Source organism: Talaromyces proteolyticus, assembly GCF_021365285.1.
Source record: "Talaromyces proteolyticus strain PMI_201 chromosome Unknown BGW36scaffold_8, whole genome shotgun sequence".
Lineage (NCBI taxonomy): Eukaryota > Fungi > Ascomycota > Eurotiomycetes > Eurotiales > Trichocomaceae > Talaromyces > Talaromyces proteolyticus.
Genome location: NW_025764284.1, coordinates 1,350,166 through 1,364,284, shown reverse-complemented (window position 1 = coordinate 1,364,284; position 14,119 = coordinate 1,350,166). Strand labels below are relative to the sequence as shown.

The 14,119-nt window shown below is 46.8% G+C and overlaps 2 protein-coding genes across 2 annotated transcripts; both read right to left on the bottom strand.

The window, feature by feature from the left end:
* Positions 1 to 13: 13 nt before the first annotated feature.
* BGW36DRAFT_382532 (putative adipose-regulatory protein-domain-containing protein) lies at positions 14 to 1,539 on the bottom strand. Its single transcript, XM_046216555.1, has 4 exons — positions 1,394 to 1,539; positions 1,151 to 1,335; positions 628 to 1,077; positions 14 to 567 (listed from the first exon to the last, which is right to left on the bottom strand). Exons 1-4 carry the CDS (start codon positions 1,460 to 1,462, stop codon positions 165 to 167), a joined length of 1,107 nt encoding a protein of 368 aa, XP_046070498.1. The 5' UTR covers positions 1,463 to 1,539; the 3' UTR covers positions 14 to 164.
* Positions 1,540 to 2,084: 545 nt separating this feature from the next.
* Positions 2,085 to 9,316, bottom strand: BGW36DRAFT_429235 (putative Ccr4-Not transcription complex subunit; the record flags this gene model as incomplete). The annotated part of the gene is made up of 6 exons (XM_046220661.1): positions 2,085 to 2,150; positions 2,199 to 3,101; positions 3,159 to 8,161; positions 8,220 to 8,544; positions 8,601 to 8,963; positions 9,023 to 9,316. 6 exons carry the CDS (start codon positions 9,314 to 9,316, stop codon positions 2,085 to 2,087), a joined length of 6,954 nt encoding a protein of 2,317 aa, XP_046070497.1.
* Positions 9,317 to 14,119: the final 4,803 nt, after the last annotated feature.

Here is a 14,119-nt window from a genome sequence, read left to right as displayed (position 1 = left end):
CTGGAAAGTACTTGAGATTTTTGTGAATTGACTTTTATTGGAGTATTAATACAAAATTGAAATTGTTGATGCCTTGGAATAGAAGTTACCCAAAAGAGGCAGATCAAAACTATAGGGTATCTAGTGCAATACGCCGAAAGAAAGCAAAATCATCATGTTAAGGTTTATGCATCATCATCGCCATGGCCTTGCGAGTGGCTCCGACGACGTTGCACTTCTTGAACAGGCGGTCTGTCAAGTCCTGTACCCAAGCCCACATTGGCCTGATAACTCGTAAATCCGGTCAATTCTGTGTAGTCAGAGCTAAGCGGGGGTATGTTTGTTGATTCTTCAATTTCCTCCTCTTTTATCAGGTCTTCTTCGTCCTTTGTTCCCTGCTTCTTGGTCCGCTCTTTAGTGTCAATCCCTTCCTCATCCTCCTTCTTGATAGTGACATCGTTGTGATCCTTGGGTTTCGAAAAGGTGGAGAATAGGAACCAAGTGACACTGCTAGAGATCATAGACATCGACCAGAACATCGAGGTGAAAACGAGACACGACAGAATTCTCCAGTTGTACATAAACCATCTAAAAATGTAAAAAGTCAGCGAGTTCCCTCGTATGCAGAACAGTTTTTGTGATTCTGACCTGAGCCCGCTAAACCTGGCTTTGAATTTGACCTGCACGTCATACACTTGCATTTGCTCGCGACTGTGAATTTCCAGTCTTAAATTGCTAGGAATATTGCGCCAGCCTCTAGCAAATTCAACCCTTTCCATCATTTGGATATTCAGGGTTTCCTCTTCTCGCTGTAGTCCAACTAAATACAACGGCATGCGAGAGACTTTACGTGCCATGTCCACAACGGGAGAGGCGTAAGTCAAGATAGCTGGGCGCCGCGATCGCGCTATCAAGGAATTTGAAGCATTCTTTCCTTCGGTAGGTTCCTGAGGGGGTATCAATGCTAAATCAAGCATGAAATTTCCCGCAGCAAGGTTTTCCGGGGTGCGTGGCAAATGTAAGCTCACACTAACATCGTATTCTTGGAGAGCGGTTAGTTCGGAGCCGATAATCGCTGTACCCCATGGATTTGTATCTCTGAATTTCCTACGATGAGCACTCATATTTGAAGCACTAGGGAGATAAATAACATGCATAATCCATTACTTACCCGAATTGTAGATGTACCGCACTTTGTAGTCCGATTTGAGGAACATAGGTGAAATAGAATACCCAGTATGCCACGAAAGCGATAACAAAGAGTAGCGTGGATGTAATAAGAAACAAGAAAGTCCCCAGGTAGGCTTTCTGGGCTTCTTTTGAAATCAAAGCGCGAAATGGAGTTGTGACGACATCCTTCACTTCAATGATTAGTTTGAAAGAAACAACATTCGTAGGGGTATTGCTTCAATACCGCGACTCTTGACAAAATCGACCCCTCGTACTCATATTCATCACCAGAAAAATCTTCTTTTTCATCCATTTCTAAGTATTTCGGGACGCAGGCCTACGCATCGGTGAAATTAAGTAAAAACGGACTGCGCGCGTTGGAGAATGCGGAATAACAACAGTGTCAAATCGGGTGATGTCACGAGCTGGACCTACAGCCTAAAAAATGTTACTAACCCACTTTGGAAGACTTTGAGATATTAGGCAAAATCACACGTGAAGAGGGGCGATAGAACATGAAATTTCTAGATCAAATATCCTATCTAATCTTGTTTTTGAAGATTTTTTTGAACAAAAAAGAAGAGAATAGTATCGAATGAATCGCTCGAATTAAAATCTCAAATATAATACATTTGGCCACAGAACGACGCCCCACAACTTCTCAGTCTTCTCGTGGCATCTTCCATATGAACTGATGCACTGAAACCAAATTACATGAAAGATCAAATCTTGATACTCCGTTAGGTAATACATAGCAAGTGGCGTAAGCTCATTTCCTTTTGTAGTCCATGTAAAGTGAAGACAAAAACCTGCCATGCTCGAGTCAATCATAAAGGAACCCCTTCCAAACGCCGACAGTTTAAGCTCAAATAAAAGTCATAACCTATTCATCAACGCCTCCCTCAAATCAAAGCCGGTATGATATTAAGTTATTTCTAAGAAAGAGCCCGTGGGCTCTGCTGCTGAATATGTTGTAGAAGGGCATCAAAAAGGCGGCCAATCTAGATATGGTTAGTTAACATCTTGTTAGGAAGCAATTGTAAACTTACCTCGGGCGCCGCTTGGATAAATGGCAGTCGGAAAAAGGTGTAGCTTCGATTCTGAAGAAGCTCTTGCAAAGTAATGATTAAGCCCCATGGGTGCGGCCGGTGTACAATGAGGCGTTCAAGTAAGACTCGGATGATCTGCTGGCGAATGTCCGAATCTTGTTGCTCGGAGTAATCAACGCCAAACAACTGCAGGATAGCAAAGCTAAAGTAGTAGGTATGGCTATTAGGGTATCGCAGTTGATTTGCCATAGCACTCAGCAAATAGTAACGAGCTTCGGGGTGAAGAACCTTCGCCAGTCTCTCAAGTAAGAGGGAGTGAGGAGAGTCATCGAAAGCAGCCCGGTTTCCAGCGTGAGTTCCACCTGATGAGACCGCCTGTTGGCCAATGTATAACACCATTGCATTGATCAGGACAATATCGACATTGATTGGGGACAAGAAAAGGCCTGTTTCTTTGACTCTTGGGTTGTACAGAGCGTCACAGATTGTTTGAATGCTAGATTCGCTACCCGTGCTACCCTTAAGGGCCGAGTCCACCGCACTCTTGATGTTGGACTGTTGTAGAGGGGCGACAATATCTCCGGTAATCTTTGGAGCCTCACGCATCTCCTCCAAGCGTTCCACCTTCAGTCCCTCGCGGAAAGGGTCGGGAAGCTTATGGAAAGAGGACGGGTATGCACTGAGAATGAGATTACGCAGCTGGGCACAGTGTGCTGGAATCACGTTGCAGAATTGGAAATGATTCTCCGCGACAAATTCGGGGAAGTCATGGTGCAAAATCAAAAGAATTCTTAGCACCCCCTTGTATAAGTCCTTAGCAACATATGTCACTGATACTGGTTTCAGTTGTTCTCCCATGTATGAAAGAAGTGCTTGCATGATTTCACAATACAGCCCCCATCCCTGTTTCAACGTTAACAACAAAACTGATATTGAAATTGGGATCGAAGAGATACTAACCGCTTCATCGGGCATATTCAACATTCCAGACATAAAGACACGATGAGAAATGAGTGAAAGCCAGCCATACACAAATGCTGGGGCATATTTTGGTTGCAAAGTCAAGAATCTACTAGCGAATGCGAACATCATATTTTGATGTTGGTCGCTTGACGACAACCCGGACATTGTATATTCACATAGTATGCTTGAAAAGAGTCTGAAAAAGACGCGTTGGTTGAAAGCATCGCCTCGCATGACTTGGTGGTGATTCAAAACCAAGACTAGGAGGGAAAGGATAGCATCAAGATAGACGTGTTTGCTGGCCCTCACTGCACCAGGGCTCTCACCTTGATATCTGACAAGCAGGACAATCAATTTGGCAAGGGCATCAATATACAAAAATGCTTCGTCGAGGCTGCCGTTAGGGTTTTGCGACTCGTGCTCAAACATAGCTACGGAGATATCGATACTGAGCCTGAAAAATAGGGCTGAGTCCTCCTGACTGTTCATGACCTGTCTGTTATGAAGATCCTTGAGAAACGAATGGTAGGTACGGTCGGTGGCACCAGGGAACTTGTAGACGCCGATCCATTCGCTGAAAATGTACTCCATTTGATCGCGCTTCGACCTGGCTTTGTCGTTCAGGAGAGGGTTGACAACTTCCGGTATACCCGACTCACGTAGCTTGCGTACCATTTCTGTTGCAACTGACAAGGTTGGATCCTCGACGAGCCACTGGTTCATGGCCTCCAGACTGCCAGAAAAGTCTGACCTCAATACGGAAGGCTCGTCATTGAACAGGACACGGTCCAGAACACTGGCCAAAAGATCCAAGGCACTGTTATCCTTCTGAAGGATTAATTTGGTCAGTAGCATGTCTACGCGTCGCAGATCGAGCAGCCCAGCATCAATTAGAGCAACTGTGACGGGAACATTGAACATGTGCTCGTCATTAACATCAGACAGAATTGCCCAAGTATATCTTGCCACGATTGACGACATATCACAGATCTTAGCAAGCAAGTTCACCAGCACCTCAATCTCTAATGGACCCTCCGTTTGAGAGTAGAGATTATTACATATCTTCAAGCATGTTAACCTTGCAAAATCCTCGCCATTCGGAGAAGCAATGATGCTGCGTAGGATTTGGTTGTAGCCTAGAATGACTGCACTATCACGTCCAAGGTCCTTAATATGTTCCTCAGGAGCATTCCGAGTGTCTTGCTGAAGACCAACAATCAGGCTTTCCACCTTTTCACGGGGACTCTGAGCTTCCATGAAACCGTTTAGTTGAGATTGGGTGCTTAGTGCGGATTGCTGTAAACGGCCCTCTTGCTGAGTCTGAGATGTTTGAAGTGGAACTGCAGGGGGTTCTGCAGGGGTTGAAAGGTTTGGAATTGCTGGATATGACTCTTGAAGTACATCCGGCAACTGTCGGCCAGAATCAGTTGACGCACTTTGGAGATGAGTTGAAGTTGGCCCCCTGAATTGACGAGCAAAGTCTTCGTAGATTGCCAACTGCTCTTTGTTTAAGCCACCAGGAACTTGCCGGTAAGGTTCCGGGATGAGAAGACCCCATCGGTTCATCGATGGGTCTATAAAAGGCTCATTTGGTCTTGTTGCCCTGTGACGGCGACGAGCTTCCAGTTGTGGCTCTATCACTTTCTCAATTTCAGGGATTGATTTCTCCTCAGCAGCCTTTTCAACAATGCCGCAAGCAGCATCGAGATTGTCATTTACACACATTAAAATCGTTCCCTCAGGCATGGGCTGCTCAGGATACTCCTTTTCCATTACCCGAATGTAGTTTGTCATGCTCATTTTCAAAGGCTCTTTGCACGTAACGAGAGCCAAGCTGCCAGCGAGTTGTCGAACCATTGTTCTTGCAGCATGTCGTACCTTTTCTTCATCTGGTTCCATGGCATAGTCCTTGGAAATGAGCTGAACGGTGGATATGGATGCAATAGTGATTGATCGTTCCACAACTGGCGTGATTATCTCGGCAATGGCACGTTCAACTGCAGTGTGCACTATCTGTCGAAGGATATTGGGGTCACTCATACTACTTGCAGATGATGGAAATACCAGAATCTTATCCAAGCTTGGGAGGCTAGACAATAGAGCAGCAGGGGACAGTCTCTCAGTCCTAATACCTTGGTTCATACTGGCTAAAGACAGGTCCTCAAACACCTCTAAGCCTTCTGGTATATTAGCTGTTGAGAGTACATCTTCACCTTGCTGAGACCGATTTCTGATGTCGGATGCTGGTTCAATCGTTTTGTGGTCGAGATCGAGGTCTTTGCAGAGAACCTCAATCTCAAATTTTAGATTGAGTTTGAGTTCAGCATAGTGATAAAGCTCCACGAGTAGGCCGAGTATGTCCATAAGCCAAGGATTTGGAGGTTTGAAAACGGTTGATCGAACTGCCTGAAGGAGCACCTTGCATGTGAATGGGATAACCACCATGAGACGCTGACTATCATAGCCTTCCATGAGAAGTTCCTTAAAGTAAATGTTTTTATGCTTAATAGGCTTATCCTTGGCAATCGTCAACAGCCCAAGCCATGCACCCAAGTTTTTGAGGTGGCTACGTTCCGTTGAAGAGCTCATGGTGGATTCCGCATTGAGTAAACGAATGGAACTGACATATGTCTCTCGTAAAACTTCCGACCAAAGTGTCCGATTGCCGATAAGGCCTAAGAGGTCAAGGTATAATTGTTGAAAATTGGGTTGCAACTTGGCACGTTGCTCGACAAGATACGCAGCGAACCACTGATGATGCTCATCTTTGAGCACATCTTTCAAGTCACGCAGTTTCTCTTGAATGTTTTGTTCCGATACGTTATTTAGAACAAAAAGAATCTTGTCTTGGATCTCTTCGTCGGGATCTTCATAAATCTCTGGACGTAAAGGAGGATCAATATGTACTGAGCGAAACGTGCGAGATGCATCACTTTCGTCCAAAGCACCATTCGTGATGGCTTGGGCGTCAACTCCTCCATTTATTCTTATTGGACTTGTCTCATCCGCAGCCTGGTGGCCCTGTTCTCTCAACACTTCTTCTGCTTTTTGAGAAATAGGAGTACCATGTAGGGATGGTATTTGCAGCAGCAGGTGACAAAACCCCACCCATTCCGGCAATCGGCTCATCAATTGCTCTATAGCTTCGACGCCAAAATTGTACATTGGATCATGGGGCTGGTGATCTCGTACCGCCTCTAGAATCATACCTAACCCGACTTTCAACGGAATGCCATCAATAAGTCGGAAGTTGATGATGCCTCCAAACATGACAGCTGTCTTAGTAAGAGCCTCTAGTGGGTACTCGTGATAGCAATGGTATTCGTCAATGAGCCCATGGACCATGCAGGTGAAAAGGTCCTGCTCGGCAGGTTCACGCGATGTTTTATACCGTCGCATCAGTTCTAACATTTCGCGCAGGGACAGCTCTTCATGATACATCTTGCCAAAAAGCTCTTGCATTTGCTCATCAATGGCTTTAGGGATAGCATTGCCGTTCTGGCTGTTTATATCGATGATTTCGTCAAACCCCTCACCGTAGTTGATGAGCCTGGGGTATGTTTGGACACAAATTCGTTGAACAGGGGTCAGGTTTTCGCGATCACCAACATATTCCTCCAAAATGGAAAGCAATGTGTAAACCGTCTTGACAGCAAGGCTAACCATTTGCGGTGCAGCTTGCTCCGTTCGCTGCACGCGAAGTTCATCTTCAGCTTTAATTCGTAAAAATTTAGAAAGTAGGCTGCCCATGTCCATAGGCCCTTTTTGAGCGGCATTGCGAACCCATTTTTCAAGATCAAAATCCCCTTTGCGATGTGCGAGAGAAGCAAGATCAAGTGCAAGACCATTAGTAAATCCCAAAAGGTAGTCCAACCAACCATATTCGACAGCGTTTTCGTAAATTGGAGCCGTCGAAGTCGGATCCTGGGTAAACATAGTGAAGAGTTGCTCGGCAAGCCATTGGCTATCTTGCTTCCATACACCATATAACGCGAGTTGATATCCCTCTTCTTGTCTCAATATAAAGAAGGCAAGTGTACGTAACACTAAGCTCTGTTGGATAGGTGTCCAGGGTTGCGGTATCACCATTGAAGAAAGCAGAAACACAGGTAGGTCCTGGGACAAAACGATTTTGATCAAGGAGCCGCTTTCTGGGGCATTCCAAGATGCTTGCGAGAACAGAGCCAAATCAAAGACTGCTTTAATTGCATCCAAAGATCGGATCGGAGATTTCTCAGCAATCTCCGCTTGCATGCGTACAGCATCAGAAGCATCCTCAAACAAATCCGAAGGGAAGGCCTCTCTGAAATTGGGTATTTCTGATGGATCAATACGTGAGGTGAGATAGGCTGTTAAAAAGGAGATATGAGTCTGTCGATGCTCCCAATCACCACCCCAAAGTTTTTGAACGTCCAAGTCAGAATCATCGGCTGCTATGCTCAAAAGTGATGAGTATAGCTTGGTGAATTGTCCCGACGTAATCCTCAAAGATTCGCGATCAAACACACGCAAGATAAGTGGCCAGTTGATGGGCTTGTCGCCATAATGTGCCTTAACAGCTCGAAGGAATACCTCCAACGAATAATGTTGGGCATTCTGCGACAACAACATAAAGAGCAGTGCATGTCCAAAATGCTCTTCTTCCCAACTTTCGGGCCCAGCTAACGTCATGGCCTCATTCACAGCATCTTGGGTGGCTGTGGCTTTGGGGCCCTTGGAATGAAGCTGTCGGATAATGGTCAGTCGTGGATTGCTGAAATCGAACATTTGCAGCGCATTGTATATTTCCAATGGAATTTCGATTCCGAGGTTCCGATAACGCATAGTAGCAGCCTGTACGAGGGTCGTTTTCACCTCATCGCTAAAATTGCGCGGGGGGAACAGGATAAATCGTTCAAGAGTGAGACCAAGGTATGGGGCACTGAAATCTTTTGTTGATTCGGTAGGATTCAGCAAGCTATGCAGAAATTGGGGAACAGTATTTGTCAAGATAGCATCAGCTGTAAAATGTCAGTCAAATACTTGAAAAATAGTTGATCCACGCATGTGTTAAATCACCTTTGGCACGCAAATCCGACTTGTTTGCAAATTTAAAAGCCAATGACAGCGACACTTTGAGAATGGCATCAAGTTTGAAGTGATCCAAAAACGTTGATAGATCAAAGTCTCGAAATATATCGCCGTCTGAAGTGTCGATAGTTTCTGCGATTTTTTGTGCCTGATCTAGGTCCTGGGACACCTTGTGCATCTCTTGGACGAGAAGTGGATAATTTCCAGCATTCTCTACGGCCTTGTTTATTCCTGGAAATATTTGAGGAGAATTGCCTGTCAGAAGGCGACGGAAATATTTGGAAAAGACCTCCATGCCGTTGGAATCCACCAGCTGTATTGCCCACATTAGCCAATCTCATCAACAAGAAAATAAAAGGTAAAGCTCACCTTGTGGATTTGTGCAGCTTTCGTTTCCCACTTCTCTTTCCCTTCCTTGTCTGTAATAGAATCTAGAAGGAGATATACTTGCGCAATGGAAATTTTCGCGAGGGACGATTGACTGGAGCTGATGCTCGAGCCTGGTTTATCAAGGGGAATCCCGGTTGGAGAATTCACTGTCGTTCCTGACAAGAGTGGAGAGAAGGCGACTCCTCTAGAGGATCCCAACCCACCACCTCCCCCACTGCCTCCTCCTCCCGAGATATTTCCTGCGGTAGAAGCCAGCTGAGAGCCCGCTGACGGTGTCAGGGCTCTAGACTTTGGAGAGGAGACGGACTGCAAGGTGTGTGGCTGCGAGTGTAAGCGAGTGTGCTGGGTTGAGAGTTGTGAGGAATCAATGGCTAGAAACGAGGGGGGTCGCGACAACCTACCGAACGATTGGTTGAACTGAGAACAGCTGAGAATGTGGAAGACAGAGGAGACGGTGCCGAAATTCCTGCACCCGGGCTATTCGACTGGGGTGGCCTTCGGGAAGGAGCAGCGGCTGTTGTGGAGGATGAAAAGTTGGTTGTCGTGAGCGGAGTCAGGCCGCGACGGAGACCTGACTGAGAGGCAGGGGTGCCCCAGACTGACTGTTGGGGCCTCGACAACCTTGCTGCCGAAGGTTTCTCGGTGCCAGAAGCAATCGATGATTGGGTGGAAGGGGGAGGGGGAGGGAATGTCATCTAGGAGACGCGATCATTTGATCTACGGCTGTCTTGACAGATTTTGAGCGAGAGAAAAAGCCAGGTCGATTCCAGCCACGCTGAGTATAAATGATAGCACGACTCAAGCCCAGACGATCTTGCAGCTGCTATAGGAGAAGATAAGGCGGGTAGCAGGTGTAGGAGAGAGGGCGAAATTGATGAGGTGTGAAGAAGATCGAGAACTGGAGTTGGCTGGTTGCCGGAGGTGGGACTTGCCTGGTTCGCGAACAGCTGGATGGCGCAGGTCACGTGCCTTCCACGGGGCCAGTTTTTGGCTTGGGCGCCGCGGTTTGTCTGCACGACCACTGTATTTCATTCGCTGCTGGCGTCTGGAGGTCGCGAATATGTGCTGCGGTGCTCTGTTCGCGGTCCATGTGTTTATGGACAGTATATTCCCGGCTGATATTGGATCAATCAGCATGGATGTTGTATATTGTGTACCGTAGCCTCAACATATCACACGCTCTTACCACCAAATTGAAGTGTGTCAAGATCAGTCAAAGAACACATTTCGAAGAGCTCAATTGATCCATTGATTGATCATATATTACATCAGACCAAGCACGAATTGCTGGCATTAATTGACGAGTTTACACTGCGAGCTCGAGTCTTTCCTCTATGGAGCCTTCCTATTGCGCCATTGACAGTGGCTTTTGACGACCTCTTTCTACATCAATTACTTGGTAATACTCTCCAGCCGAGACCGCCATTGCCATTTGAAGAGGAAACATCTAAAGGCTATTTCTTCAAAAACAAAAAGATCGTCGGCAGTGCCTATGTAGAGATGAAGGGGCCATTACACTAATCGAGTACTTTATAAGGCCTCATTGAGGATTGATGTCGGTAAGAATCAGTAGACTACGTTCTACTATTTCATGCGTCTCCGATCCATCCATTTTCACTGGACGAGAATATAACATAGAGTCAACTAGTGGAATATATCTTTCATATCGGGACGGAGGAGGATTCGAATCACAAATTGCAAGAGAAATTTGAAGCCATTCGAACGCAATACATTAGAGTTGAAACTATATAGGTAGACTGAGAATTAATGCCTACATACATGTAGTATGAAATTGCGAGTGTTATCTATCCAATATAAAGCCGTTTTTAAGATACAAGTGTCAATTGCGGACATGACATGATATCCTTGATGAACACGTAGTAACCATGACTGTTTCGACATGATCCACAGAGTCTAATCCCCATGACGAGATCGCTCCGCATTGATAGTATTAAGCTCGAACCAGAGCCCGGGGCGTGCTTGTGGCTTTTCTCGCACATATCTCGTATGAGGATAATAATACTCTACAGTGCGGGGCGAGAATCGGAAGGTCTGATTGGCCCGTAACGACGGACGTCATGGCTGGCGGTCGAGGCCCTGGGCGGTTGCCCCGAGAAACGGGAAAGCGTAAACACGGCAGCCATCGTTTTTATCAAGCTCATCCATGCTATGCCTGCCTCCTCCACTGCCAGTTCTCATCATCGTTTTATCATCGCTCACGACTGCTCGAACCCTCTCGGGATGCAATTGGCTTGACGTCCCCCAGTAGATATTTGTTGTTCTGACCCTCGACACTCCCTTGACTCGTTTCCTACCTCTCGGAATCTGTCTTGATCGAGTATTCGAGCGCACGCTGGCCGCAGCTCAAATACAGTCCAGCAGTACGAAGCCAGGATGCCTGGAACGACAGTAGACGGCCCAACCGTGGCCTTGTCATGTAAGTTGATGCGTCGCTTTTTCATAGAAACATTGGCTCATTGACGATAAACAGTTGCCAACAACTTCTGGGGAAAAGATGATGCTGGAGTAATTCCCTTGATGGAACGGATGCATAATGCCAAAGTGACCTGTGATGAATTAAAGAATTTTTATAGTAGTATGTATCCACAGCAGTCATGCCCAAAGCACTCGACATTGAATGACAATATCTACAGCTCGCGCTGCGATTGAGGATGAATACGCTCGAAAATTGCTGGCACTTTGTCGCAAGCCACTCGGATCCAATGAAGTCGGCACCCTTCGAATATCTCTGGATGTTGCGCGAGGGGAGACCGAAGCCGTCGCAAAAGCACATTCTGCAATTTCACAACAAATGAAAAGTGAGCTCGAGGAGCCTCTTGCGGCGTTTGCAGGGGGTGCAAAGGAACGCCGCAAAATCGTTCAGAATGGTATCGAGCGTTTATTGAAGATCAAAAATCAACAGACACATACAGTCAACAAGGTTCGTACATGATTTATAACATTGGGCAACAATTAACTAACTACGTTACTAGACAAGAGATAGATACGAGCAGGACTGTCTGAGGATCAAAGGCTACCTTGCTCAAGGCCACATGGTTATGGGTCAAGAAGAGCGAAAGAATAAGGCCAAATTAGAGAAAACGCAGATCCAATTGGCTTCAAATAGCACCGAATATGAAGCAGCCGTCAAAGTCCTGCAAGAAACAACCGGTCGGTGGAATAAAGAATGGAAGGCTGCATGTGACGTGAGTTATTTACCTGACATTAGGTGAATCACCCAAAGTATTGACATGACGGTAGAAATTCCAAGACCTGGAAGAGGAAAGACTTGACTTTACGAAAAGTAGCCTCTGGGCCTACGCAAATATCGCCTCGACCGTCTGCGTAAGCGATGACGCGGTAAGTGAAACACCTTTACATATTGAACCTTTCTAACGGGTTTTTAGTCATGTGAAAGAATTCGTGTCTCTTTAGAGAATTGTGAGGTAGAAAAGGACATTGTTGGCTTCATCAAAGAACGGGGCACCGGACAGGAGATCCCAGATCCTCCGAGGTTCATCAACTTCTGCCGAGGAGATATCAACGATACCAGCTCTGAAACGTCCGACGAAGACAACTACTCTGTGGCTCAATTTCAACGGGCAATAAACCCTGCTTTTCGAAGCTCTTCACCGCAGCCGTCAACCTACGAATCCCACCATGACCCAAGCTCTGATTTGGCTGCTCAAATGGGGCACCCTAATGTTCAAGCATCGAATAGCAGAGAAGCAACTCCTCAGAAAGCAAGCCCCCAGCAAGTCTCATCAGGTCAACCGGCGCCACTAGATCTTCGCCGTGGAGGTCAGCTCCCACCAAATTATGACCCCAATCAGCATGGTGAAATCAATCAAATCCCTCACAACGCCTATCCGACGGACGGGATGACAATGTTTTGTCGAACCGGACCACCATCTGATCGAAGCTCCGGAACAAGTGCATATAGACCCTCTAGCCGCGAAGATTGCCAGAGCGATATCTCCAATCCTACCTCATTCTCAAGCCAGGAACCTCCTAGTGGCAAGCAATCGCCTGTCAAGCCTACCAACGGTGTTGCTATGCCAGGGATGACCCCGGAGAAACAGATACAAAAGAAGCGGAGTGCTTTCTTTAGCAACAGTCCTTTCCGTCGTAAGAGCCGCCATGATAAAGATCGTCAATCGCAGTCCCACTCTCGTAGCCCGACAAAGCCGAACTACAAGGCATCATCACCTGCAGAAGCCCGTTCAGCCAGTCCTGAGCCGGTTGATCCTCGAGCAAATTTTCAGCTCAACATTGGCAATAATGTTTTTGATGTTGCATCCCCAGATAAGAAAGCACCAGCAGCGTCGAAATCCGCGGACAATGACGTTGACCCGATTGCACGGGCACTCGCCGAACTCAAGGGGGCTGGAAAACCATCAGCTGGCCGTGTCTCTGCGGATAGATATCATGGTTTGGCAACCCCAGCGCCTTCAGCACCAAGTTCTGCTTATGGCAATACAGGAGCCGGGGATGCTCCTCCCCCATCTTATAATGACGGCCCTGTGAAACGACTCGATGCACCACAACCGGCATTCACTTCAGCTCAGATGCAAAAGACCACACAGAAATACGTCGGTCAGACGCAAAATATGTTCGGAAGCCCCGGTAATCCTCAAAGAATGGCTACTAGAGCTCAAGCCCATGACGTACCTCGTGCTCGGTCTCCCGCTCCGACACTCAGAAGGAGCGCCAGCCCTCAACCATCACAGATAGATACTCGCATGGGTCAGTATAATGGTGGTGGAGGGATGACTGGTAGCCCAAATTCATACCAGTCAAACAGCTATAATGGTCGACATGGCCAATCTCCATCGGCTAGTGTCAGACCTGATAGCGACCGTGGATACTCTCCACGGCAATACTCTCGACACAACTCCCCTGTCGATGCAGCTCGTCCAGTTTCACCACGGCCTCACTTCTCTCAACAGAATCGTCCATCAAGTGCCAATGGTATGGAACTCCAACTCTCAGGGTCTCAAGTTGAGCCGTATGGCGGCTATGATAATTACGGTGGTAGAGGGCGAGATAATGGAGGTCGACCTCAGTCTATGTATTATGGAAATGGTCCAGATGCCGGCTCACGGTCTCGCAGCAAGAGTCTAGCTGTTGCTGATCCAAGTCGACCATTCAGTCGCGATGGTCGTCCAATCTTGCATTTTGGTAAGGCATCCCCTTGGCTTCTATCCCATTATTTTAAACTAATGAAATTTATCTAGCTCGAGCTTTGTATAGTTACACCGCAGCTATTCCAGAAGAACTTGGATTCTCAAAAGGAGACATCCTAGCTGTTCTCAGGCTACAGGATGACGGATGGTGGGAGGCAGAGGTAACTGGGAGCCGTGGTCCTCCAGGCCTGGTCCCCAGTAACTATTTACAAAATGTTTGATGACGACCCCTTTCTCTTGATGTAAGTTTCACCTGAGGGAACAGTTGGGCAAAACAACCAACAACTCTCAGCTTTTAATACTCGCGATATC

Coding starts and splice junctions, on each gene's coding strand:
- BGW36DRAFT_382532 (XM_046216555.1), bottom strand. CDS start 1,462: ATGGATGAAAAAGAAGATTTTTCTGGTGATGAATATGAGTACGAGGGG. Junction 1,078..1,150: donor GCGGTACATCTACAATTCGG/GTAAGTAATGGA, acceptor TAGGAAATTCAG/AGATACAAATCCATGGGGTA. Junction 568..627: donor GCCAGGTTTAGCGGGCTCAG/GTCAGAATCACA, acceptor TTACATTTTTAG/ATGGTTTATGTACAACTGGA.